The following is a 27442-nucleotide window of genomic DNA, read 5'->3' as shown; positions in this document are numbered from 1 at the left end:
CAATATTAAAAATATGTTTGAGGGCTTAGGGCCTTGTCAACAGATGTCTCAAAATATGAAGAAGGGACAGCTTCTAAATGGTTGAAACATTTGTCTATGCTTCACAGTGCTCCCTTGATGATTGTCCCCAACTCTTTATGAGTTTGTCTTATGGAACTGAAATTATTTCCACTTCCTTTTAATTTTTTTCAGCAGTCCTAAATTCATTGGTCCTTGAATATTTAGCAACACAAGGTCCATTCTATCTGTTTCCTATAAAACTTTTTTAATGCTTTCCTCCTCTGATTCGGACATGTTAATGAAATTTTTGCCTGAAGATTCACTCATGGGAAGTGATGTAGTCATAAATATAAATATAAATGTATAATTATTAAGGAATAATCTAATGATGATGAATTTTATCAGCGTGCTTTGAAAGTTTTTCTAAAAACAAGACAGCAAAACAACAAGCCATGTGTTTGTTTTAAATTTTCTATTGTGCAAAATCTCCTCAATATTCTTAGTCAATAATGTGGAATAAATTCTCCAAACCTCAGAATAATCAGATCTTGATCCTATTTAAGGAATTGTTTCCAGAACATTGGTTGTTGATTAGGGCGGGCAGCAGCTGTCCAATAGGGCGGGCAGCGGCTGTCCATTAGGGCAGGCAGCGGCTGTCGATTAGGGCGGGCAGCGGCTGTCCATTAGGGCGGGCAGCGGCTGTCCATTAGGGCGGGCAGCGGCTGTCCATTAGGGCGGGCAGCGGCTGTCCATTAGGGTGGGCAGTGGCTGTCGATTAAGTTGCTACAGTAGCAAAAAGCCTTATTTCCCAACAAGAAGGTAAAAGTTGTTCCTTTTTAAAATATGAATGCACTATGTGTGTACATGCACTTGTGTTTCATTGGCCCATTTTAAAATGTAATTTCACCTGTGCTGCCAGGAATCTTCACGCACCATCAGTAATGCGATATCTGGAACATTGCTGATTGAGAAGTTCTGGCAAAGCCAAACAAATCAGCTTATAAACAGTGTTTTTTTTTAAAAGGAGAAAACAATCCATCTAAATAAAAGGCAGGATAGAATATCCATCATCGCCCCTCCTTCCCCTGCTCAGTGAACGAGTGATGATAAAACAAAAACAAAATTACCTGGAAAAACTCAGCAGGTCTGGCAGCAACGGCGGAGAAGAAAAGAGATGATAAATCCCACTCTAAGGCCAGAATTTTTCCATCGGCAAGTTGGGGGCGGGGTCCACTCACCGACGCGAAAATGACGCGGGATGATGTTGGGGGAAACCCCCGACGTCATCCCGCCCAATTTAAATATTGAGGAAGGCGGGCGGACAGCAAAATCAGCTGTCCACCCACCAACCTGTCAAGGGCCAATTGAGGCCATTGACAGGATAATGAAGCCAATTAAAGGCCCTGCCCGTCCAACCTTAAGGCTGACGGACAGGACAGGAGCCCCAGAGGGCTTCTGAAAAAACATGAAACCTCATTTACTGGCGGGATGAGGTTTCATGTCTGTTTTAAAAAACTTTAATAAACTTTGTGATATTTATTATCATGTCCCATCTCGTATGACATTGTCACATGAGGGGAACATGTTAATAAAATTTTTATTTCTCTATTTTTTAAGTTTATAAAACTTTTAGCGCTCTCCCTGAGACAGCACTTAGTCTCAGAGAGATGTCAGCTCTTTCATGCGCAAAAGAGCGCACTTTGACAGTGCTTCCCGTCGGGCGGCCTGCTGGGTGGGCCTTAATTGGCCCGCCCACTCAAAATGGCAGCAGGGCCCGTTTCGGCGGCAGCGATTGGCTACCTGCCTGCCACCGAGCCGGTAGGGCCCGCCCGCCCATCAAGGGCAAAATTCTGCCCTAAGGCTGTAATGTTTTGAGCAATTTTACCCAGCTCCTTTAGATGCTAAAGAGTCTCTGAACTGCCCATGATGGGGTTTTGAGCTGCAGCACTGGTTTAGCCCATATTTAGCGCAAGGCTCCACCTCAGGGAAAGACTTGTAGCACACATGAGGAACAGCAGCCTGGAGAATCGTTACATGACTATTTACTTCTTAAATTGTTTGCTAGCACGCATTAACGAGACTTGTGATAGTTTGACGGGTAGCACTGGAACTAATGCCCTTTTCTAATAGTGACCAGTTGAAAGGAGTAAAGAAGTTGTCATTGAGGATTTCAAGCGCTACTTAAAGACATACTCACCTTTCAATTTTCACTTGCTGCTGGAGATTTGAAAAAGACCTTGAAATGCATTGGGAAACTTTCTGGGGCGATTTGTCAAGACTACGTGAAGACTCTATAAACATTTATTCTGGAAATTCTCTGAAGACTTCACCTAAAAAGAGTAAGTGCTGAGTTAGTCCACCTTATAGGAGTCATCAGGAGAAAGGGAATGCTTGGTCATGGGCATCTTGCCAGAGATCTTCCTTGGTCTACTGGAGGTGTGGGAGGAGGAGATGAGGCCAGGCATTAACTGCAGCATGGAGCAAAAGGACAGGTCGAGGTCGACTCTTTCCTGCCTGTGGGTACATCGCTCCCTCCTCCTCTGGACTTCCTCCACCAGTACCTCCAGTGCTGGGTCAAAGAACTTGTGTGCCCTCTGCTCTGGTTCCTGGGTGATTCTGAAACATGCCATTGTGTGTCAGCCAGCACTCTCCACACCTTCAACAGAAGTTGGTTTGTGGAGCTACATACTCTGCTCCATGAAAACTGCATCCCATCGTGCTTTAGTGCTGAACCTCTAAGTGTCTATTTTAATATCTTAAGGCAAGTTCAAATTACAGTAATCAACAATTTGGCCCAAAATTACATTGCTAAAAGCAGACTTTCAAAAGTGTGTTTGTTGCTAGCACAGCACCACTCAGTGCCTATTTGAACCCTTTCAGCAAAATAACCTGATTAAACTTTTATTGTCCAGTGAGGAAAGGGTGAAAGCAGATTGGCTACCTGTTTTCACCTTATCAACTGATTTTCTATGGAGGGGCATAGGGAGAAGCAGAAAGAATTAGGAAAAGGTTATGCAAAATGGTTTTGCAAGTTTAATAATAATCAGAGTTAGTACTACAAAATCTCTCAAATCCTTTAGCATTTTTATTCAATCATCCTTGCACAATTTATTTTGAAGAAGAACAGGGGAGATTTCCACAGTCTCCTGGTCAATATTTATCCTTCAACTAGTAAAACAGGTCATCTGGTCATTGTCACATTGCTGCTTATAGCAGCTTGCTGGCATTTGTGGAAATTGGCTGTTGTGTCCTACATTACAATAGCAACTACACTTTTAAAGCACTTAACTGGCTGCAAAGCGTTTAGGGACACACTGTGGCCACAAGAGGCACTGTATAAATGTATGTCTTTCTTTAATACCAATTTAATTAATTCCTGAAATGAATACTAAGTATATCACTGATTGCAGTTAGATTCTGCCTTTTTGGATCCAAAAGTCTAAACTGCAGCAGGCCTACAGGCTGAAAGTAGCAACAATTAGTATTAATCCTTATTGTACAGAAAAATGAGAGAATTGAACACATAACAGCCCTATGGTGTTTAGGCAATATTCAGTCAGCTGACTGAAGGAGGGAAGGAATCTTAACTTGAGCTTTCAACCCAGCCTTTTTTTTTAAAAGTACAGAAAAGAGAAATGTGTTCTCAATTCCTTTTAGATAGTTATTAATGATGATGTTTGAGGTTTAAGCATCAGTGAAATAGGGTCATTTTAAATTTGCCCCAAGGTGAGTTAGGCCTTAGTGTAAATACAGGCCTGGATTTTCACAAGGACAAAGAGCCTCTTAGCCATTGCAAAAATGGTGTAAGAGGCAGAAAATCAGAAGTCCCATCCCCAAACAGGGCACCAACCATTTTCACAGGGTCGGAATGGGTCCAGGTCGCAATATGTGCATATGCATTTTGAGGAGGCAGCTGCCCACATAAAACAGCAGTTGCCTCCACTCATATCTAATTTTGGTGACTCAGGTATGCGAAACAGGATGGGTGTAGGTTAGAAATGGTAGGAGCAGGTCTAAACTTTGTGGAGTCCTTTGGAGAGGTGGGGAGGTGGGGTACTCTTTTGGAAAGGTAGCGTAACCCTTTGGATTATGTTCCCTGGCAGTACACCTTTGGGGGGAGGTCGGGTGCCCCTTGTGATTATGAGTGTGTCTAAGTGCATAAACACATTAACAGTCAAACTCATTGGAACTGTCAAAAGTGTCAAAACGAACTGTCATAGGCAGTTGTCAAGCTGTCAAGACATTTAAAACTCCTGCTCTTTAAATCTTGAAAAAATGTCTGGAATGTTTTAGAAAAAATCATTGCTTCCTATTTCACTCTGTTGATATAAGTCTGAGGGCTTCCATTACTGGATTAGAGCTGCATGACTGATTTCACAACCTTCCATTATCACAGCAGGGTGTCTTCCATTTGACAGTTTGACAGACCACTCCAAGTGTTTATGCACTCTTTGAAATGGGATTATGAATTCCAATATTTGTTTTTATAGGGGATTAAACACTTCAATGAAATGTTTGTTTTTATAAAACGTAGTTGAAGGAATGTAAATTTATTGAATGGGTTTTTATGAATGCAAGAGTTTTTTTTAAGTAAGGCCGCAATAAACACTCAGAACTATTATTTTATTTAATCTCAGCGTGGTTCTTGAGCTCTGGCCATGGTGGATGCTGGGTGAGTTGGCATAAGTGTAAGGGCAAAGGGTGATGGGTGGGAGGGCATGGATTGGTATGGGGCTATAAAAGGCCATCGAGTTGGGTGGAGAGGCATAGGTTGGCAAGGATGGGGGACAGGGAGTGTATGAAGGCATGAGGGGATGAGGGCTGTGTTTTTGTTTTATTGCTTTTTAAAAACATCTTGCACAAAGTATTGGAGCACAGAGGCAGGCCTTCGGCCCAGCAGTCTCCACACCCAGCAGCCTCTACACTATTTTTGTGGGGGTGGCGGGCCCGACTTCCCAGAGAACCCCATCATCCTGGAACAAAAATCCAGCCTTCCAGAGCACTTTCTTCCAGGTTGGGTTTGCAGAGCCAGGAAACGTCCCGACTCTGCGTTCCCGGCACAATCAGCTGATGTGAATTCAGGATCCCAAATTTGGTTAAAGAATGCGCAGGCAGCTACTTTGTCATTCACTTTGCAAACAACCAGCACTATAGTGTTATTCAACTCGCAGGTAAAGTAATTGTTTGGAACTTTTCTATTGCAAAGTGTCTGGAAATACTCGAAGTGTTTTTGCAGGTGTTTTGGTGAGTTCTTAGATTTAGCAGGGGTTGCTGCATCATCATAGAAGGAGCCAGAGGGGTAGGTACCTGTCAACACAAATGCTGCAAGAGATATGGGGGCAGCAGTGGCAGTGCCTCTGGGTCTCCAACACAAAAGGGAGTTAGAACTGAAGCTGCAGAGAAGGGAAGCACTGAGCAATGCCCCTGCCAACTCGGAGCTGGGCTCCTCCATTCCCTTTGGCAGTGACAGGAGGCTGTCTGGCAGGTCAGCCAATGCACTCATATTTTGGTGTGCATGCCAGTGTTCTCCTGTGTGTCACCCCATCATGGTCCTCTGTTGAACTTGTCTGCCATCTTGCCCTCCGGTGAGCTGGCAAACAAACCACCCTTTACCCTCATCCTGGCTGCAGCCCACTCATGCCTGGGTACTCAGCATATGCAGATCCCAACTTACCTCCAAGGTAAGTACGGTACCAGTATCTGAGCTGGTGAATGACAATGTCAGATCAAGTGAAGACCCTCTATCAGTGCTGTGCTGCTGTTCCTTCTTCTGCCTTCTGGGGCATCTGTGGCAGGGCAGGTGACAGATTTTGGGCGTCTGAAAGCAGGAACTCAGGGGAAGGTTAGTGTAAGGGAACGGGTCTGGGGTGGGAAGCAAGATGGTCACCCCATCAGCAGATTGTTCATCAGGCCAGTTAGCAGGTTAAGGATGAGCTGGGAGCTGAGAAGAGGCATAAGGCAGGAACATACTGACATACTCAATATTCTGAGCGATGTCAGATGTCATGGGCCACGTCACAGCCAGCTCCATGATGTGGAGGGTTCAGGAGGTGTAGGTGCCCTTGTCCCCACCAGTTCTGCTCTGCTCCCTTCTATTTTGTGCCACCTTGTTCTGCAAGAGAGAGGGAAGAGTGTAAGTGATGGTATAGCACTGTCTGGGTAATGTGTCTGCTATAGATTAATAGCTGGGGGTATGTGGAGGCAGAGAGAGTGGGTGTGAGGCCTGCAACATTGATGGGTTTGTGAGGGTGAGGTGGATTATCAGGATGGCAGGAGCGAGACCTGAATGCCAGGGAGTACTCAGGGGTGAATAATGGGGATGTGGCATATTGAGAAGTGTGAAAGATTTGTGGGTGTGTTGGAGACTCCTGCAAAGATGCATTCATTGATCTTGACCGTGGGCGTGAAGCCATTAGACCTTTTGGGACCTTTGCCAGGTTCTCAAGTCCAAACACTAGTAGTTGACCTCCCAGGCGACCGGTTTCCACTCCTTTCTAAAGATGGTCCTTGAGGGCGTTGACACCATCTCCACGCACCCCCACCCCCCGCCCACCCACCCCCCCCCCCCCCCCCCCCAACCTCCCAAGGCCATGGCTTCTTACCTTGCACCCACCACTAATGTCTCTTGCACCACACTCATCATTTTGGAACCCTCTGTCTGCCCCAATGTTGACTTTGCAATAATTTACATTGCAACAATATTTTTTGTGCAGTTCCTTTTTAAGATAAAGCCTGCCTTTAAGAGTGCAGGCTGGCTGTGATCAGAAAGCAACGCTGCCAAGGCCCCTTGCTGTGCACAGAGGCTACAGATAGTTCGGAGGACACAGAAGCAGTGCTGGAGCCATTAATGCCAATACTACAATCATGCAGATGAGGCAGGTACATGATAATTGCACGGTCCCCACCTTGAGCTGCATGGACCTAGGCAGGTTGCGAATCATGATCCCCTTGCCTGAAAACCTGCATAACCCAATTAATAGCCTCATGATTTTTAACTCTAACTACCATTAAAAGCATTGTACTGAAAATGATTGTAAGTTTATACTTGGAAACTAATAATTTTACCTCCTGATAATTCTAATTCCTGCTCATACTGACTTTTTGTATTCCTTTTGGATGATGGAGCTGTACCCAGTATATAAATTCTACATCATTATAATACTGCTCCAGTCAACTGCAAGATAATTGGGGTGGTCATGCTGCTGCAGGAGGCTCTAAGAATCAGCTGAAGAGGCACTGAGCACCACTGCCTCAAGGCACTAGCCTCTCCAGTGCCAATATGAACACTGTAGGCATAGACAGCCATCTTTTCTGCATGCTGGGTGGCTAAGAAACTTATCAAACGTCACTATTTCGTACAATTGTTTTATTATATTCACTCCCGCAAAACACACTGTTTCCATGTCGGGCGGGCTTTCATTCACCTGCTCGCCATCACCCCGTTGTTGACAACTCCAGAGAAAGGAGTTCCTGAAAAGAATCTGAAGTTGTGGAGCTGCGACGTTCCACGTGTACCAGGAAACCACCTGAAAGACTGAACTTGTTAATTCCTTACCAATGTAAATAATATGTTATCTTGAAAAACGTGTATTTGGGATGGAATCCCTGTTTCCAACACAGTTCAGATGGAACGTTGTTTACGATATTTTGGGCCCATCTTCTGATGGAAAATCCTTCCAAAATCACACAGTGCAGCAATCCTCACAGGGAGCAGCGGAGAGAATCATCGTAGAAGCCACAGCCTCTTTTTAAAGCATTAGCTGCTGTAAATAGAGAGTTTAAATGTCCCAAAGCCACTTTGAGAAGCTATGGAGAGAAGGTATGTGTGTAAGGTGAGTGGGTGATGGAGTAGGGTGGCAGATGGGGTTAGGATGGCAGGTGTTTGTATGAGGGTATAGGGTGGGTTGGGTGTCAGGTGGGAGTCTGGGGGGGTAGTTGGTTGGTTGGGGTTAAGTTGTGTGGTCAGGAGATAGTTGGGTTGGGGGGTGGATGTGTTGTGTGTTAGTCATGTGGTATTTGGGAGGTCGAGGGGTAGTTGGCTGTCGGGGCAGTCAGGTTGGGGTAGTCGGGTGGTAGAAGGGGGTAGTTGAGTTGTGGGAGTGTCAGGGCTGGGGGTAGTTGGGTTAGGTGGGGTAGTTGGGTGGATAATTAAGTCAGGTGGTTGTTGGGGTTCAGGGGGGTTGTTGGTGGGGTTCAGTAGTATAGTTAGCTAGGTGTTAGAATTAATTTTAATCCTTCTAATATTTCCTGGGTAACTATTCAGTTAAGTAACTCGGAAGTCTCCAACTCTAACTCAGGGTTGGAGACTTTTTTGACAGGTTCCAGATTTGGTGGATTGTCCACTGAAAGTTCAAACTTCCTGGGCAATTCATTGTAGTCAGTGCATCGGACTTCCAAGGGGCACACTAGTTCATCTTGGGGGATACATGCAGGGTATGGCCATCCAGAGATCAGAAATTCTGGGCCATTATTCTTTTATTTTCAGTCATTTAGGATTGGGTTATTCACAGGTGGTGGATTGATGATTATGATTAAAGATGTTTATTTTTCATGATAAGGCATCCGACAAAAGAGATGTCATTAAGCAAGGAAAATAACCTATCATATTGATGTATTCGCAAAATCAGCAAAGCAGCAAGTAAAATGCACCGATTATCTTTCATTTCTAATAAATTTTACAGAAAGTGAAATAAATGATTGGGACATTAGGAAGACAACTGGAAATCAGGTACCTGCTGAGTCTGAGGCAGATGATGAGCCTCTGCAAGCAGCTGTCTCTAATAAGTTGGAGATGCAATGACAGGCAGCGTGGAAAATCAGTTAGAGTTGCGAGAGGCAGTCAACAGACTAGAGCAAAGGATGGAGGAGTCCGTCCGCGTCCCGTCTGATGTCATGGCTGTGATATGCAAGCACCTCAAGGTCTCCATGGGAAGAGTGTTGGTTGCCTTGGAGAGCTTGGTCTAACAGATTCTGCTCAATTTGCGCTCAGGCCTGTACTTCATCGCTATAGATACTGACGGGATCCATCAGTGGCTAGGCAAGAGGGGATGGGGTGGAGCACCTTGACTTCCCTCCAGGAGCCCTTCTCCTCAGGGAGTCAGGCAGGGGCTCTCAGACACCCACAGGGAGGGAGGACCACCAGGAGCTGGAGACCTCGGGGCCATGCAACCAGATGACTCAGAGTGTCCAGCCAATCCCGAACCCCTCCCCATCACCTCCAGCGTACTGGCTGAGGAGGGTGCACCTGCCCACATCAGGACACCCAAAGCAGCCTTGGGCCCTCCAGGTCTCAGAGCTCTAGAGGACACTCGACAAAGTAAACAGAGAAAACAGGGCATAGCAGTCAGCAGGCTGCCACTACCTTTGCTGTGGATGACAGGGATACACCAAGACGTAGCGGTAGGGTTAGAAAAAATTATGAAACTTTGATATCACTGTATATATTATGCACCTTTGTAAATAAATTTGCTGTTCATGAGAATGGTCTCATCATTTGAAAGCATCATGCTTACCCTCATCTAAGTCATTAATATATATTGTAAATAATTGTGGCCCCAGAACTGATCCCTGTGGCACTCCACTAGTTACAGGTTGCCATCCTGAAAATGCCCCCTCCTATCCCAACTCTCAGTCTTCTATTAGTTAGCCAATCCTCTATCCATGCTAATATACTACCCCCAGCACCATGGGCTCTTATCTTATTAAGTAGCCTTACGTGAGGTACTTTATCGAACGCCTTTTGGAAATCCAAATATATTACATCTACTGATTTCCCCCTTATCTGCCCTGCTTGTTACTTCTTAAAAAGAATTCGAATAAATCTTTCAGACATGATTTCACCTTCATGAAGCTCTGCTGACTCTGCTTAATTATATCATGCATTTCTAAATGCTCTGCTATTACTTGCTTTATAATAGACTCTAACATTTTCCTAATGATGGATGTTTAGCTAACTGGCCTACAGTTACCTGTTTTTTGTCTCCCTCCCTTTTTGAATAAGGACATTGGCAGTTTTCCAGTCTTCTGGGACTTATACAGAATCTAAGGATTCTTGGAAGATTACTACCAGTGCACCCACTATTTGTGCAGCTGCTTCCTTTAATATCCTAAGATGCAACCCTTCAGATCCAGGAGATTTATCGGCCTTTGGCCCCATTAGTTTCCTTAGTACTTTTTCTCCAGTGATAGTTATTGTATTTATTTCCTCCCACCCTTTTGCCCCATGATTATTTAGTATTTTTGGAATGCTATTAGTGCCTTCTACTGTGAAGACTGATGCAAAGTATTTATTCAACTACTCTACCATTTCCCAGCCTCATTCTCTAAGAGGCCTATGTTCACTTTGGCCTCTCTCTTCCTTTTTATATATTTAAAGAAGCTCTTACTGTCTATTTTATATTACTTGCTAGTTCACCCTCAAAGTTTATCTTCTCCTGCTTTATTATTTTTTGGTCATCTTTTGTTAGTTTTTATAACTTTCCCAACCCTCTGGCTTACCACTAATCTTTGCCACATTGTATGTTTTTTTTTCAATTTGATATTATCCCTAACTTCCTTGGTTAACTATGGTTGGTTTATCCCCTTTCTAGAATCCTCCTTCCTGACTGCGATATATCTTTGTTGTGAGTCTTTTTCTTAAACATCTTAAACATCTGCCATTGTTCAACAACCATCTTTTCTGCTAAACTCCTTTTCCAGTCCATTCCAGCCAACTCTGCCCTCGTTCATTTGTAATTACCCTTATTTAAGTTTAGCACAGTTGTTTCCAACCCAAGTTTCTCACTCTCAAACTGAATACTAAATTTCACCATGTTATGGTAACTGTTTCTAGGGGATCTTTTACTCTGTGATCATTTATTAAACCTGCCTCATTACCAGATTCAAATTGGCCTGATCCCTGGTTGGATCCACAATATATTGTTCTAGGAAACTGTCCTGAATACACTATAAATTCTTGCTTGTGGCTATCTTTACTAATTTGATTTTACCAATCTACATGAAGATTAAAGTCATCCATGATTAATGTACTGCTTCTTTTTACATGCCCTCAATATCTTCTGATTTTTTTCTCTGTTCCACAGTATAGCTACTGTTAAAGGGGACGTATAGACTATCCCTACAAGTGTTTTCTTCCCCTTGTTATTTCATCCTCTACCTATCTTCTGATCCAAGATTGTTTCTTGCTATTGTGCTTAATTCCATCTCGTAATAACAAAGCTACCCCACCACTCTTTCCTTCCTGCCTGTCCTTTTGAAAAGTCACATACCCCTGAATATTTAGTTCCCAGCTTTGATCTCCTTGTAACCATGTCTCCGTAATGGCTATAAGATCATACCCATTAACCTCTATTTGTGCTGTTAATACATTTATTTTGTTTTGAATACCACGTGCATTTAAGTAAAGAGCCAATAGTTTTGCCTTTTTACTCTTTTTGGTGAATGATATTGTCAAACACATCACCAGTGAGGTTTCCTGCCTGGCCCACCTGAAGAAATGCAGCACCATGAGCTCCTCGGAGATCCAAACTGCCACATACCTGCTGCTGCCTGGGAACTTGGCCAAGCACATCGTATCAGAAGGAACAAAGACAGGGATCAAGTACGCCAGCTGCAAGTGAAACTCTGCAATTTACTCAAATAACTATTCTGTTAAAAACTTGGAATTTTTTATCAGAATGGAAAAATTTGACATTACACAAATATGGCATTAGTTTTCCATAGGCAGAGAGGTTTCTCAGAAGTACTTATGACTAAGTACACCATTAAATACCTAACTACAGCTCATTAGCAAGACGTAATTTTTTAGGGATTTAAATCGTGATCCGTGAGCTCTGTTCTAATGGCGTTCTTGCCATATTTTAATAGCTCTGCTGGTATCTTATCAATCCCAGGTGTCTTGTTCTTCTTCAGGCTGTTGATGGCTCTTTGGACCTCTCATCTGGTAATTTCTCCTAGATTGATCTTCAGCTGTTGAGATGGGGTGTCATCATCCAACTCGAGCTTGGAACTGGGGTTGGATTGGTTGAAGATCTCCTTAAGCTGTTCCATCCACCTTGCCTCCTGCTCCTTGTCCGTCAATGGCGTCCTGACCTTAATTGGTACAGTGGTTTTGCTTCTTGCAGTCAGTTCCAGTATGATCCTGTACAGCATCTTGGAGTCATCCCGATTTGTTGCTTCTTGTGCCTCTCTGCCTTTTAACTCTATTCATCCACATTTGTCTCTCCTGCAGCTCTTCTTCATGGCTTTATCCAGCCTTCTGTATTTCTCATCATCTTTTCATCTTTGCTCAATGTTTTTATCCTGGTCTTTCTTGCATTTTGCCAACTTTCTTTCATTAATCAACTTCCACCCTATGTCAGTGATCCTCATTCCTTGTTGGTTCCTCTCCTCTGTCCAATAGTGACTTCTGCACTCTCCTTAATCCCTGTTTTGAAGATTTCCTACTGTTCCTTGATATTGCCTGGCCTCAGTAGTACTTAGAATCTGTTGGAGAGGGCCAGCCAGAAACTGTCTGAAATGTCCTTGTCCTTCAGTTGCTCCATTGCAAATGGCTATGATGACTTCATGGTTGCTGCCTTCTTCAGTTTCAGGTGGATCTTGCCTAACACAGCACGGTGGTCAGATCCTACATCAGCACCTTGACACGTCCAGACATCTTTAGGGATGTCCTCAGTCTGTTGCTGATGTGTATATATAGTCAATCCCATTCAGGGTGTCACCATCTGGAGACTTTCTTGTCTTTTTGTGGATGTCAGTGTATTTGAAGAAGGTACTCCCCCAATGCTGAGCCCGCTGCAGGCGCAGGAGGCCAGTAGACATTCGCCATTTCAATTGAGCATGCTTGCTGACCCATGGAGCCTGAATATATTGTTCAGTCCTCACTGGTTACCATCGAGTTTAGCACTGAGGTCACTAATCAGTAGCTTGATATCATAGCTGGGTACCTTGTCTAGCGTGTCCTGCAATTGGCGAATTGGTGGTAGAGTTCATCTTTCTCCCCCTCTGTGTCTGCTTCTATTGGTGTGTAAACTTGCCTTGTGTGGAGTCTGGCAATGATGATGCAATGGCTTACTGGCTTCCACCCAACTAATGCTTGAGTATCTGTTGAGTATGAGGCCAACTCCATAGGTGTGGTGTTCTTCTTGCCCGGCATACAAGATTATCACATCTTCACTGCTGATTCATCCTTGGCTTGATCACCAGGTCTTCAGCACAGTGCTCCTCAACAGATTGAAAGCAGAAGTAGACATACCCTTCGCAAAGAACAGGCAGGTTTCCGGGGTGGCACATAATGCTGCGATCTAATCTTTACCCTCAGGAACATCACAGGGCAGAGCCTAGAGCATCTGAAGGCACTTATCATTAACTTCATTGATTTCAAGGCAGCTTTCAATAGCGTCCATCAGCAGTCACTCTGGTACATCACAAGAGTAAACTGATGGAGCTGCATGCTGACAAGTCTAAGTTCTGCTTAATTTTATTGTAGGGTCTTAAAAGAGGTGGCAAATGAGGTAGGAGATGTGTTCATGTTAATTTTCCAAAATTCACTAGATTTTGGAAAGTAGCAAATATAACCCTTTGATTCAAGAAGGGAGAGAGACATAACACAGGAAACTGTAGGCCAGTTAGCTTGACATCTGTTGTGGGGAAGGTGTTAAAATCAATCATTAAAGGAGGTTATAGCTGGGCCCTTAGAGAAACTCAAGGTAATCAAGAAGAGTCAGCATAGTTTTGTGAAAGGGAAATCATGTTTAACCAACTTATTGGAGTTCTCTGAAGGAACAATGTACACTGTGGATAAAGGGGTGCCTGTAGACGTACTTTACTTAGATTTCCTGAAAGTATTTGATAAGGTGCCACATCAAAGTTTATTGTGGAAAATAAAAGCTTATGGTGTAGTGGATAACATATTAGCATGGATAGAAGATTGGTTAGCTGGCAGAAAACAGAGAATATGAACAAATAGGTCATTTTCTGATTGGCAGGATGTGACGAGTGGAGTCCCACAGGGGTCTATGCTGGGGCTGTAACTTTTTGCATTTTACATCAATGACTTAGATGAAGACAGCGAAGGCATGGTAGCTAAATTTGCAGATGACACAAAGATAGGTAGGAAGGTAGGTTGTGAAGAGGACATAAGGAGGTTGCAGATGGATATAGATAGGTTGAGTGAGTGGGCAAAAATCTGGTTGATGGAATATAATGTCGGAAAATGTGAAGTTGCCAACTTTAGCAGGAAGAATAAAAAATCAGAGTATGACTTAAATGGAGAACGGCTGCAGAATTCCAAGGTGCAGACGGACCTAGTGTTCTAGTGCATCAGTCACAAAGTTAGTATGCAGGTACAACAAGTAATTAAGGCGGCTAATGGAATGCTATCCTTTATTATGAGAAGAATTGAACATAAAAGTGAGGATCTTATGCTTCAGTTATACAGGGCATTGGTGAGCCTACAGCTCGAATACTGTGTGCAGGTTTGGTCTCCCTATTTATGGAAGGATGTAAATGCATTGGAGGCATTTCAAAGGAAGTTTACTAGATTGATACCTGGAATGAGTGGGTTGTTTTATTAGGAGAGGTTGGACAGACTGGACTCATTTCCATGGAGTTTAGAAGAGTGAGGGGTGACTTGATTAAAGTATATAAGATCCCAAATTATATTGACAAGGTGGACATGGAAAGGATGTTTCCTCTTGTGGGTGAGTCCAGAATTAGGGTGCACTGATTTAAAATTAGAAGCCACCCTTTTAGGGCAAGATTAGAGATGAGGAGAATTTTTTTTCTCTGAGGGTTGGGCAACTTTGGAACTCTGCCTCAGACGGCGGAAGAGGTGGGGTCATTGAATATTTTTAAAGGCAGAGATAGATAGGTTCTTGGTAGGCAAGGGAATCAAAGGTTATCAAGGGTAGATGGGAATGTGGAATTCAAAACACTAACAGATTAGCCATGATCTTATTGAAGAGCAGTCTTGAGGGGTTCAATGGTCTATTTCTGCTCCGATTTTGTATGTTCGAATGTTCATATCCCGGCGCAGTATATTAACATCTTCAAAGCCTTACACTGCAACTCTTGCTGCATCAAGAGAGGCACAGGCAACATGGACTATTTCAACTTCATCACAGGAATACAGCAAGGCTGCATACTCTCTCCATTCCTTTTCCTCTTGGTTATTGGTTTCATCATGAAGGAGGTGATGGTGGATGCAAACTTTGGCATCCACTGGGACCACCACTAGTTGATGGACCTGAATTTCGCAGACAACAACAGCCGCCTGGCTGAAGAATTGCTCGCGCTTCAAGACATGACCAGCACTCCTGAGAATAGCAGCACCAAGGTTGGTCTATGCGTCAGCTTCAAGATGACCAAGAAAATGATGACTTGATGACAACAAGGTCCTCACCATCGGGCAACAGAACATAGAGGACGTTGACCACTTCTCCTACCTTGTAAGCAACATCTCCAGGGAGGGTGATGTATGAATCAATGTCCACATAAGAATTGGGAAAGCAGAACTGGTCTTCCAGCAGCTCCACACAATCTGGACATCCAACATCATCAATATGGCCATGAAGCTGTGACTCTACATGTAGTAGTACCAATTGCATTCTATGCCAGCGAGACATGAAAGGGAACATCAAAGGTATCACAAAAGTTGGACGTCTTTCACCAGCGCTGTCTACGTAAGATCCTGGGCACCACATGGAGACACAGCATCATCAATGAAGAAGTGCTACAGAGAACTGGTCAGAGGCGCCTGTGGAACATCATGATGGAGAGATGACGGAGGCTGGCATGATGCGTGTTTCACCTCCCAGATATAGAGTGGGCACCACCAGATGGGAGAAGAAGATGGAGCGGGCCAAAGAAGACCTAGTGAAATACATTTAAGGATGACTTTCAAGAGCAGGACACCACCTGGGCTAGAGCGAAAGAGACTGCGATGGACCAGGGCTGGTTGCAGAGCCTTGCTGCCCATAGTTCCTCTGTTTCCATGTGGGACAATGTTTAAGGCCGGGATTTTTCAGCCTGGTCCTGGTTGGACCTGCCGCGGAAGATTCAGCAGTTGAGTCAAAATTCCACTGACTTGGCGGGACCATCCAATCCTGATGGTGGATGGAGCCGTAAAATCCTGCCCTAAGTCTAAGTAAGTTAACATGATATTACAATGTAAAAGGGGAAGTTCTCATCAGTGATTTTTAATATATTGCAGGAACATCAACATCATGGAGAAGTATAGAATCACTGAGGGCAACTTCTTGATTTCTGTATTAACTACACTTGAGCGGACTGCAAATGTATCTGTCAGTCACAAAGGAGTAAGATGGCAAACACCAGCAGGAACACTGTCATTATTACTCTAAAATCTGGACTATTATTGTGAACAATACATTCAGCTTCCTCAGTAACTCAGTTACTTAAGGAATTGAATAGCTGAAACATAGATCCTGGAGCAACCATGCTGTGATCCGCTGAGCCAAACTGCATGTTCTAAATATGGACAGTCGTATGTACAGAATTTCTATTCCAATGACCCATGTTGGAATCATTGGATGTGTAGGAACATCATTTGAGGACATATTCTGTCTCATGGGTGATGCTCCAAGAGAACAGACTGGCAACAGTCAAAAGTAAAGAATGGCCACTTTGGGGGAGGCATGGAGAGTTGCTAGCGTTTGTGGAAAGCACACCAGGAAGGAGCCTGTCAATTACAGTCAAAGCAGAAGTGGAAGCTCTAAAGGCTACCCTAAAGTGATGTTGACTAACATTAAATGAGTGTTCTAGTTGTAGATACAACTTGTATAGCCTTTCCAAGTAATTTAGTAAAAGATTTGACTAAATAAAATCATTGGGTAGATTTTCACCTAAGTAATTTTATTTAGTGGGTCTTCTGCCTTTACACAACACATCTGATTGGGCAGGTTCCACAAAGGGTGCATGATCCATTTTAACAGAACAACACCCAGACAATGAAGGTGAAAAACCTTTCCCATTGCTTTATATTTTCAAAGAATATACAGAAGTGTTTAACAATAGACTTCAGTTATATTACAGCTATCAATGTGAAACTAGCATCTATCAGAATCTTAGTCTGCCAAAACCACCTCTGTATTGGAAAAGCTGGCTTCACACTACATTGGAGCCCTTAATGCAGTGCAGTCCAGCAGAAACTGTTGACTTTTCACAGATGTGGCTTTGATGCATCTTTCATCTTTATGCTAGTAGAAATGCCTCAGGTGAATATTTACATAACAAGCATCGTATAGCCACTCAGTACGAAACTCTATATATGGTGTCCCTTTCATCAAAGTTAGGAATTCTGTCATGAATGTACTGGACACAGCATATCCTATTGCAGCTTCCAGGTTTTTATCCAGCAGTTGCGTGCAGTACTTTGACTTCATCCGAGAATGCTGACTTGCATAATACGATGCACTGGATCCACCCACGTCCTTCATCCAGAATTGCTTGCTCTTTCCCAGGACGTGGCCCAGTGAAAATGCTTAATATTGGTTAGGTTTGCTTTCTTCTGCTGTTTGGTTCTTCAATTTTCATTTGTCAAATAAACCACAAAGACAGCTCTCCTTTATATACAATATCACTGGTATTTCCATGGTGCCAAAGTTCACCCATGTTGCACACGATTTTAGCAGATAATCAAAAAGCAATAACCAAGGAAGTAATGCACACATAATATCACTCTACTTTTCCTCCTACCATTTTACCAACAAAAAAAGCGTTGAAGCACACACGTATATGCTAATATGAATATCGGCATCACATGGCCAATGATAGTATCTATTGCTTCATTTTTACTTACTAATCAGGCACATCAGGATTTCCAATTAGCTACATGTGGCTGGTTGCTAGCATATTGGACTATGCTGTTCTATTGCAGACATACAAATTCAAGGTTAGTATCAGACAGGTCTTGGATGCCAGTCTTCATACTGCTTGGCTTTTGGTCCTCTGAAGTGTCAGCTCCAGATCCAATGCTGATGTTATGCTGTCATCACTTTTCAAATCAACCCAAAATCACTTTACAAGGATAGTCATGTAATAGCAACCTAAAAGTATCCATTTATATATTTCAGATTTACATTGTGATATATTTATGAAGACGATATATAAGGAGTAACTCTGGGAGATTCCATTGTTGGTGCTGAACTTCATGACGCCAGTCTGTAGGTTTAAGACAACACTTCAATCAGATTCCCTGATTCGTACTCAACATGAGCCAGGCTCGGCAACAGCAGTGCTGCCTTGCAAGGTGCCTCGACAACGTTTGACATTTTAACCCAAAATCGTAGTAATGTTGAATATCTTTACTTACCAAGTCCTAAGCAAGATACTCGAAGTCCTGATTTTCCCAGGTTCCTTTAAATTAAAAAGAGTAATAATTAGGAAAATTAATTTAGATGAAGGCAAAGAAAAACACAAGCTTTGTTCATCTCCTAAACGTTTTTAATTGGATCAAAATAGATTTCAATTCAATCTTAATTGGGGAAGGAGGTGAAGAAGTTACAGTGAGCTTTCAACATCATGACTGGAGGAGATTACATTAGTGTTTTCATTAATAATGAACTGCAGTGTTCTGGCAAAAGCCAAAGGTGCACAAAACCCACAAGAGTTAATTTTCTTTCTATTGTTATCTACAATGCTGCAGTATAAAATTAACAGCTTTAACAATAAATTAATTTTCATAAAGGAGAGTATATGAATGTGGTTATGCAGCAAAAACAGAGAAATATAATTGAAAGACAATGACAAGGTAATAAAAGGCACCTTTTATGGAAGGAAGCATGTGTTTAAGTTGAGTACAGGACAAAGCATTTATTTACGTGTTAAAGTTCCCTCTGCTCTGTACCAACCTAAACCTCAAAAGAGTCTTATACTGCAGCACTGGACTTGTTTTTTGCCTTTTCCCAAATTGGATCCTTTTGTTTCTCTATGACTGTCAATCTAGCAGCCATTTTGTGCTGTTAGAACTCTCACTAGAAATTGAGACTGCCTAAAGTGATTTCATGCGTGAACCCTTACAGCCAGATAAAGAAAGGAGACTCTTGATTCATCAAGAACGTTATTAATTGGATCTGTAGGTAGCCTAGATGGTAGAAGTCACACTGAAAGCATCATTAGCTTTGTGAAATACTTACCTCTGAACATATTCAGTGCACACAGAAACTATGCTTCAATATGTTCCAGGATGACAGTATCCCCAATTCTATGTAACTACAGACCATCAACTAGAACTTCCTTATAGATAATATGATGATATGGTGCCTGTGTGGTGGAAATTGTAAAATTGCTAAATATTTTACATTCATATTTGTCTGTAAATAATATATATAAAAGAATTAGAATCTTTGTCCCTAGAAAAAATGTTATGGAAATGTATGCTATGAATAACTTAAGAAAGAGGGGAGAAAATTGGACTAATGACAAAATAACTTAACATGCAAGCTTCTACATAATATGTTTTCACATCATTACGAGAACTCACTAGAGTCCAAGTAAGTTGTGCTCTCTTGGTCCTAAGAACTCTCACATCGTGAGACATGGGCAGAATTTTACAGAAATATATCCCCGTTGATGCCAGCCACCCCGCAGCCATTCGAGGAGCAGCTGGAGATAGGGTTTACGCCCCTCACTTGGAAGGAAGGCCTGCCTCAGGGAGCTGCATGCCAATCAGATTGGCCAGCAGTTCTGAGGTCCTAGCAATGCCACCGAGAGCATTGGCCAGGGCTGGGACTACAAACAGTCCCCAGATTCTAAGTGTCAGAGCCCGGGATGGAGATAAGTGCGGGGGTCAAAAAGAAGAGGAGAGGAAGCTGAGGGGTGGTGGGGAGAGGAGGGCAGGATCATGATGTCAATGTCAGGCAGGGACTGAGCATTCTCGCGGGGTCTCAAAAGGGGAGCAAGAATTGGAGGTGCCCCCACCATTCCCACATGAGGCCTGAGCAGAGTGACCTGCTAGGTTTCCCCTCTTGAACACCTCCCACCGGTCAGAAAATAGAGCCAGGTGGGAGGTGGCCCTTAAATGGCCAATAATTGGCCACTTAAGAGCTTCAACTGGGGCAAGGGCAGGTGGGCTGCCTGAGGACTCACCCACCCCCACTTCCCCATAAAAGTACGGAGAGGACAGGGGCTGGTAGGAAGGCAACAGGTAGGCCACCCTGGGAATTTTATGAGACCCCTGATGTCTGTAAACCAGCCGGCAGGGGGCTGTAAGATTCTGCCCTATGTTCTGGGACTGCAGATATTTTGTTCTTAAATGTTGTAAACAATGAAACTTTTAGCTGGATACAACTAAATCAAGCTTGGAATTGAGCAACAGCTATTAAAGAAGATGTTTCTAATTGAAAGGTTGAACCTTAGCTAATTTAGAGAACTAAGCTGTTAGCAGCCAGCAAGATAATTTTGCAGATTTGAAAAGCCATGTCAGAACTTGGAGTGACAGATTTAATCAGAGGCTGGGGAAAAATAAAAAACTTAGGAGCATTCAAATAATAGAGGTTCATTTTCGAATAAAGATAGCAAAATTTTTAAAATAGTAGAAGGAATTATTTGTAAGAGAACATGGAATGCAGTTATTAAGTTTTGCCACAATACAAATGGATTAGAGTTGAATATTGTTAAAATAAAGAAATGATTTAAATGGCCAAGTTATCCCAACATTCCATTCTTTTAGTATTTTTAGTGTTGGAGAAAATGTGCAAGGAAAGGAAATCAATCTTTTCTCTGTATATGAACAACAGACAGCTTGGAAACAAAAGGGCAAGAAAAAGGCTCATCACCTAATAAGAGACCAATTTTCAAAGCACCACATAGCATGGTCAAAGATAAGCATTTGAACTACACACCTACTGAATTATAAACAAAGCTTGTAACATAAAGGGAAAAGCTGAAAAGATTAGGGTTTGCTCCGCATCAGGAGATGAAAATTCAGCCACTTAGTTTGAAACTGTGCCCTCCTGGTTATAAGACCATAAGACATAGGAGCAGAAATTAGGCCATTCGGCCCATCGAGTCTGCTCTGCCATTCAGTCATGGCTAATAAGCTTCTCAACCCCATTCTCACGCCTTCGCCCCGTAACCTTTGATCCCCTTCCCAATCAAGAACCTAACTATCTCGGTCTTAAATACACTCAATGACCTGGCCTCCACAGCCTTCTGTGGCAATGAATTCCATAGATTCACCACTCTCTGGCTAAAGAAGTTTCTCCTCATCTCTGTTCTAAAAGGTCTTCCCTTTACTCTGAGGCTGTGCCCTCGGGTCCTAGTCTCTCCTACTAATGGAAACATCTTCCCCACGTCCACTCTATCCAGGCCTTTCTGTAAGTATTTTGTAAGTTTCAATCAAATCCCCCCTCATCCTTCTAAACTCCATCGAGTATAGACCCAGAGTTCTCAAATGTTCCTCATATGTTAAGCCTTTCATTCCTGGGATCGTTCTTGTGAACCTCCTCTGGACCCTCTCCAGGCCCAGAACACCCTTCCTGAGGTACGGGGCCCAAAATTGCTCACAATATTCCAAATGTGGTATGACCAGAGCCTTATAAAGCCTCAGCAGCACATCCCTGCTTTTATATTCTACTCCTCTCGAAATAAATGCCAACATTGCATTTGCCGTCCTAACTACCGACTCAATCTGCAAGTTAACCTTAAGAGAATCCTGGACTAGGACTCCCAAGTCCCTTTGCACTCCAGATTTCTGAATTCTCTCCCCATTTAGAAAATGGTCTATTCCTCTATTCTTCCTATCAAAGTGCATGACCTCACACTTCCCCATGCTGTATTCCATCTGCCACTTCTTTGCCCATTCTCCTAACCCGTCCAAAACCTTCTGCAGCCTCCCCGCCTCCTCAATACTACCTGTCTCTCCACCTATCTTTGTATCATCTGCAAACTTAGCCAGAATGCCCTCAGTTCCTTCATCTAGATCATTAATGTATAGAGTGAAAAGTTGTGGTCCCAACACTGACACCTGCGGAACTCCACTAGTCACCGATTGCCATCCTGAGAAGGACTCCCTTATCCCCACTCTCTGCCTCCTGCCAGACAGCCAACTTTCTATCCATGCTAGTACCATGCCTCTAACACCAGGGGCTCTTATCTTACTGAGCAGCCTCCTGTGCGGCACCTTGTCAAAGGCCTTCTGGAAGTCCAAGTAGATAACTTCCATTGGCTCTCCTTTGTCTAACCTACTCATTACCTCCTCAAAGCAGTGCATTCCACAAACAGTAGGCCTGAAGCCAGCCCAAAATTGAGCCTCGGGCCTCTTTTCACTAAGGATTTATGACTTCCGGGCTCTCCTTACCCATATCAGAAAACAAATTTCAGGACACTTACTTTGCTGGCAGCAGTGCTCAGGTAAATGCAATGAGAGGAGGAAGAGAAGCAGGAGATGGGAGGGGGAGATATGAGCTGTCAGAGGATGGCAGTTCTGTGGAGCTGGAATTGGAGGTATAAGAACCAGAGTTGAGATGAGGAGAATTTTTTAAATATAGAGAGTTGTTATAATCTGGAATGTACTACCTGAAAAGAGGGTGGAGGCAGATCCAATAATAACTTTCAAAAGGGGGTGAGATAAATACTTTAAGAGGAAAAATTGCAACATTGTGGAGAAAGGATGAGGGAGTGGGACAGGCACAATGAGCCACATGACCTTCTTCAGTGCTGTATCATTATTTGATTCATTAGCATATGCCATTTGAGACAACTGTCCCAGATGCCTATAAATCATTCAAAGTCAATATCGCTTCAGACCTCTTACCAAGTGTCCATATAGAACACAAAGGTGCAATACAGAAAAGCCCTGAAAAATTCATCATTTTTGTCCCCATTTGTGATCCAGAAAACAGGTACAACAACCCTGAGTGGCAACAAGGCATACACACTTAATACAGTGGAAATCTTGTTGAGGTATCGGAGTCTCTGCCAGTTGGCGAGCAGGAGAGAGACTCATGCTGCCTCTTTTCAGGAAGGTCCATCAAACCACGAGCTAACGGGCAGTGCAGAGGCCACTAGCAGGCCCTCCCCTGGAATCAAGACCCCCAAGGCAGAGGTCATAGAGTCATAGAGATCTACAGCACAGAAAAAGGCCCTACGGCCCATCGAGTCTGTGCTGGTCAAACAAGTACCTAACTATTTTAATCCCATTTTCCAGCACTAGGTCCATAGCCTTGTATGCCAAGGCATTGCAAGTGCACATCCAAATACTTCTTAAATGTTATGAGCGTTTCTACCACCCTTTCAGGCAATGAGTTCCAGATTCCCACCACCCTCTGGGTGAAAAACTTCTTCCTCACATCCCCTCTAAACCTCCTGCCTCTTACATTAAATCTATCCCCCTGGTTATTGATCCCTCCACCAAGGGGAAAAGTTCCTTCCTGTCTACCCTATCTATGCCCCTCATAATTTTATATACCTCAATCTCCTCTGCTCCAGGGAAAATAACCCCAGTCTATCCAATCTCTCCTCATAACTAAAACACTCCAGCCCAGGCAACATCCTGATAAATCTCCTCTGCACTCTCTGTAGTGCAATCACATCCTTCCTATAATGCTGATTCCAGAACTGCACGTAATACTCTAGCTGTGGCCTAACCAGCGTTTTATACACTTCTAGCCTAACCTCCCTGCTCTTATATTCTATGCCTCGCCTAATAAAGGCAAGTATCCCATATGCCTTCTTAAACACCTTATCCACCTGTCCCGCTACCTTAAGCGTCTGATGGACATGCACACTAAGGTTCCTCTGATCCTCAATACTTCCCAGGGTCCTACCATTCATCGTGTATTCCCATGCCTTGTTTGTCCTGCCCAAGTGCATCACCTCACACTTATCAGGATTAAATTCCATCTGCCACTGATCAGCCCATCTGACCAGCCCATTTATATCCTCCTGTAATCTAAGGCTATCCTCTTCATTATTTACCACCCCACCAATTTTCGTGTCATCCGCAAACTTACTGATCAAAACTCCCCTTTAGACATTCAAGTCTAATTCGTTTATATATACCACAAACAGCAAGGGACCCAACACCAATCCCTGTGGAACCCCACTGGACACAGGCATCCAGTCATAAAAACACCCCTTGACCATCACACTCTGCTTTCTGCCACTCAGCCAATTCTGGATCCAATTTGTCAAATTGCCTTGGATCCCATGGGCTCTCACCTTCGTTATCAATCTTGCGTGACCTTATCAAAAGCCTTGCTGAAGTCCAAATAGATAACGTCAAATGCATCTACACACCTGGTCACTTCTTCAAAAAATTCAATGAAGTTGGTCAGGCATGACCTCCCCTTAACAAAACCATGCTGACTGTCCTTGACTAATCCCTGCCTCTCCAAGTGTAGATTAATTCTGGCCCTCAGAATTGCTTCCAATAGTTTCCCCACCACTCAGGTTAGACTGACTTGCCTGTAGTTCCCTGGTTTATCCCTTCCTCCCTTCTTGAATAACGGTACCACATTGGCTGTCCTCTAGTCCTCTGGCACCTCTCCTGTGGCCAGAGAGGTATTGAAAGTTATTGCCAGCACCCATGCTATCTCCTCCCTTGCCTCACTCAACATCCTGGGATACATTTCATCCAGGCCTGAAGATTTATCTAGTTTTAAGCCAGCCAGACCACTTAGAACCTCCTCCCTTTCTAAGCTAATTTCTTTAACTATATCACTGTCCTTCTGCCTGATTTCCATACCCACGTCATCCGTCTCACTTGTGAACACCGACACATTGTATTCATTTAGAACCCTACCTGTGTCTTCCGGCTCCTCACACAAATTACCACGATGGTCCTTAATGGGCCCTACTCTTTCCCTAGTTATCCTCTTACTCTTAATGTACTTGTAAAATAACTTTGGATTTTCCTTTATTTTACCTGCCAATGTTTTTCATGCCCCTTTTTGCTCTCCTAATTTCTTTTTAAGCCCCTCCCTCCTCTAGGGCTTCCGCTGTTTTGGGTCCTCGGTATCTGCCAAAGCCTCCCTTTTTCTCTTTATCCAATCCTGTATATCGCTGGACATTCAGGGTTCCCTGGATTTGTTGGTCCCACCCTTTGTCTTTGCTGGAATATGTTGGCCCTGTACTCTGCCTATTTCCTTCTTAAATGAGTCCCACTGTTCTGATGTAGATTTACATAAAAGTAGCTGCTCCCAGTCCACTTTGGTCAAATCACATCTGATCTTATTAAAATTGGCCTTCCCCCAATTTAGAACTCTGATTTCTGGCCCATCCTTGTCCTTTTCCAAAACAACCTTGAATCTAATGGAGTTATGATCACTATCTGCAAAACACTCCCCCACTGATACTTCTACCACTTGTCCGGCTTCATTCCCTAAAACTAAGTCCAGGACCTTCTACGTACCGGCTTAAAATGCTCTCCTGAATGCATTTTAAGAATTCAGCTCCTTCTAAACCTATCACACTATGACTAACCCAGTTAATGTTGGGGAAGTTGAAATCCCCCACTATTACTACCCTATTATTTTTATATTTCTCTGAAATTTGCCTACAAAACTGCTCTTTTATTTTTCTCTGACTGTTTGGGGGCCTATAGTACACATCCAGCAATGTGATTGCTCCTTTTTTGGTTTTAAGTTCTACCCAAATGGCTTCATTTGAGGAGCCTTCTAAGATGTCATCCCTCCTTAGTGCTGTAATTGATTGCTTGATCAATATTGCGATACCCTTTACTCTTTTACATCCTTCCCTGTCTCACCTGAAGACCCTATGTCCTGGAATATTGAGCTGCTAATCCTGTCCCTCTCTCAACCATGTCTCTGTGACAGCAATTACATCATACTTCCATTTGTTAATTTGTGTCCTCAACTCACCTGCCTTATTCATCAGGTTCCTTGCATTAAAATAAATACCATCCAACCTTGCCAAACTCCCTTGTGCCTTAACTGGCCTATAATTTCTATACCTTCCAGACTCACTTGCTCTCTCTTCTCATTTTGGCTGTCCATCTCCCCCTGCTGAACCTCCTCTCAGGATCCCATCGCCCTGCCAAGTTAGTTTAAACCTTCCCCAACAGCACTAACAAATCTCGCCGCAAGCATGCTGCTCCCATTCCAGTTCAGCTGCAACCCGTCCACCTTGTACAGGTCCCACTGCCTCCAGAAATGGTCCCAATGTCCCAGAAATTGAAAGCCCTACCTCCTGCACCATCTCTCCAGCCACACATTCATTTAGACCAACCTTCTATTTCTATACTCACTAGCGAGTGGCACTGGAAGTAATCCAGAGATTACTACTTTTGAGGTCCTGTTTTTATAATCTGTTTCCTAACTCTCTAAATTCTGCTTGTAGGACCTCATCCCTCTTTCTACCTATGTCATTGGTACCAATATGAACCATAATCTCTGTCTGTTTGCCCACCCCCTTTAGAATACCCTGCAGCTGTTCAGTGACATCCTTGACCCTGACACCAGGGAGGCAACATACTGCCTTGGAGTCACGTCTACGGCCGCAAGAATGCCAGTCTGTTCCCCTTACTTTCAAGTCTCCTACCACTATTGCTCTTCCCCTCTTTTTCCTCCCCGACTGTGTAGCTGAGCCGCTCTCAGTGCCATGAGCATGGCTGCACTCCCCAGAGGAACCGTCACTCTCCCCATTTTCCAACACAGAAAAGCGGTTCTTGAGCGAGATGCACACTGGGGATTTCCTGACTACCTGCCTGACCCCTTCCTTCCGACTTCTAAATAAATTGACATTACTGTGAGAAATGGATGACAACAAACAAGGAACATGTGCATGGTAAAAATTGGAAATGGATAGTAACTGAAGGCTAAATAGATGGCAGTGAAAGTGAAAATAGCCAGCAATCAAAGATAAGGACAATTAGAATGAAGCAGAGAAGAAAGGATAAAATGCATAGTAATAAGGGGGATTGGCAAGTGGACAGTGGCTGGACATGGTGCTTTGGGAGAAAGGTTGTCAGTATGATTAAGGGGCTTGGAGAAAACAGGATGTCTCGGTGACAGGATTGTGAGTTGGGCGGTCTCCATTCTCTCTGTGAAAAAGGGAGAAGATAGAGTGAGTGTGAAATGTGACAATGTGGATGGAAGGGCTTTTGTTATGATTCAGATCAGCTTTGAGTAATTGATCGTCTGTGAAAAAACAAAAACCTTACATTTAACTCAAGTTGAGGGGGGCTGGGAAGGGAAGTGGTGAGAGACAGGGCAGCTCAGTACAGGGGAGGACTACTCTTTTTTCATGGGGCCAGGAGGAGTTGTTGTGCTGCTCCTCGTGATCCCATAAGGAATGAAAATTGTCATGAGGCTATGTCCCTTTATTTTTGAAAATATGACTTTTCAACTTTCAACTGACTGGAAATTTTGCAAATTGAAATGGGACAGAACAAACTGCTTGAAAATGCAAGACCACATTCCAAGATGAAGGTGAAGGTGAAAAACTTACAAATCACCCTCAG

The 27442-nt window shown here is 43.4% G+C and overlaps 1 protein-coding gene across 2 annotated transcripts in view; it reads right to left on the bottom strand.

The window, feature by feature from the left end:
• kcnab1a (potassium voltage-gated channel subfamily A regulatory beta subunit 1a) overlaps window positions 1–27442 on the bottom strand; it is a 395251-nt gene that overhangs the window by 127097 nt on the left and 240712 nt on the right. For both annotated transcript variants that reach the window (XM_041212026.1, XM_041212016.1), the window contains one exon: window positions 18332–18375. In XM_041212026.1, the coding sequence (XP_041067960.1) occupies window positions 18332–18375 (44 nt within the window). The remainder of the gene's footprint in view (window positions 1–18331; window positions 18376–27442) is intronic.

This window comes from Carcharodon carcharias, chromosome 2 (genome assembly GCF_017639515.1).
Source record: "Carcharodon carcharias isolate sCarCar2 chromosome 2, sCarCar2.pri, whole genome shotgun sequence".
Classification (NCBI taxonomy): domain Eukaryota; kingdom Metazoa; phylum Chordata; class Chondrichthyes; order Lamniformes; family Lamnidae; genus Carcharodon; species Carcharodon carcharias.
The sequence above is the reverse complement of the archived record's forward strand: the minus strand, read 5'-3'. Positions and strand labels throughout refer to the sequence as shown.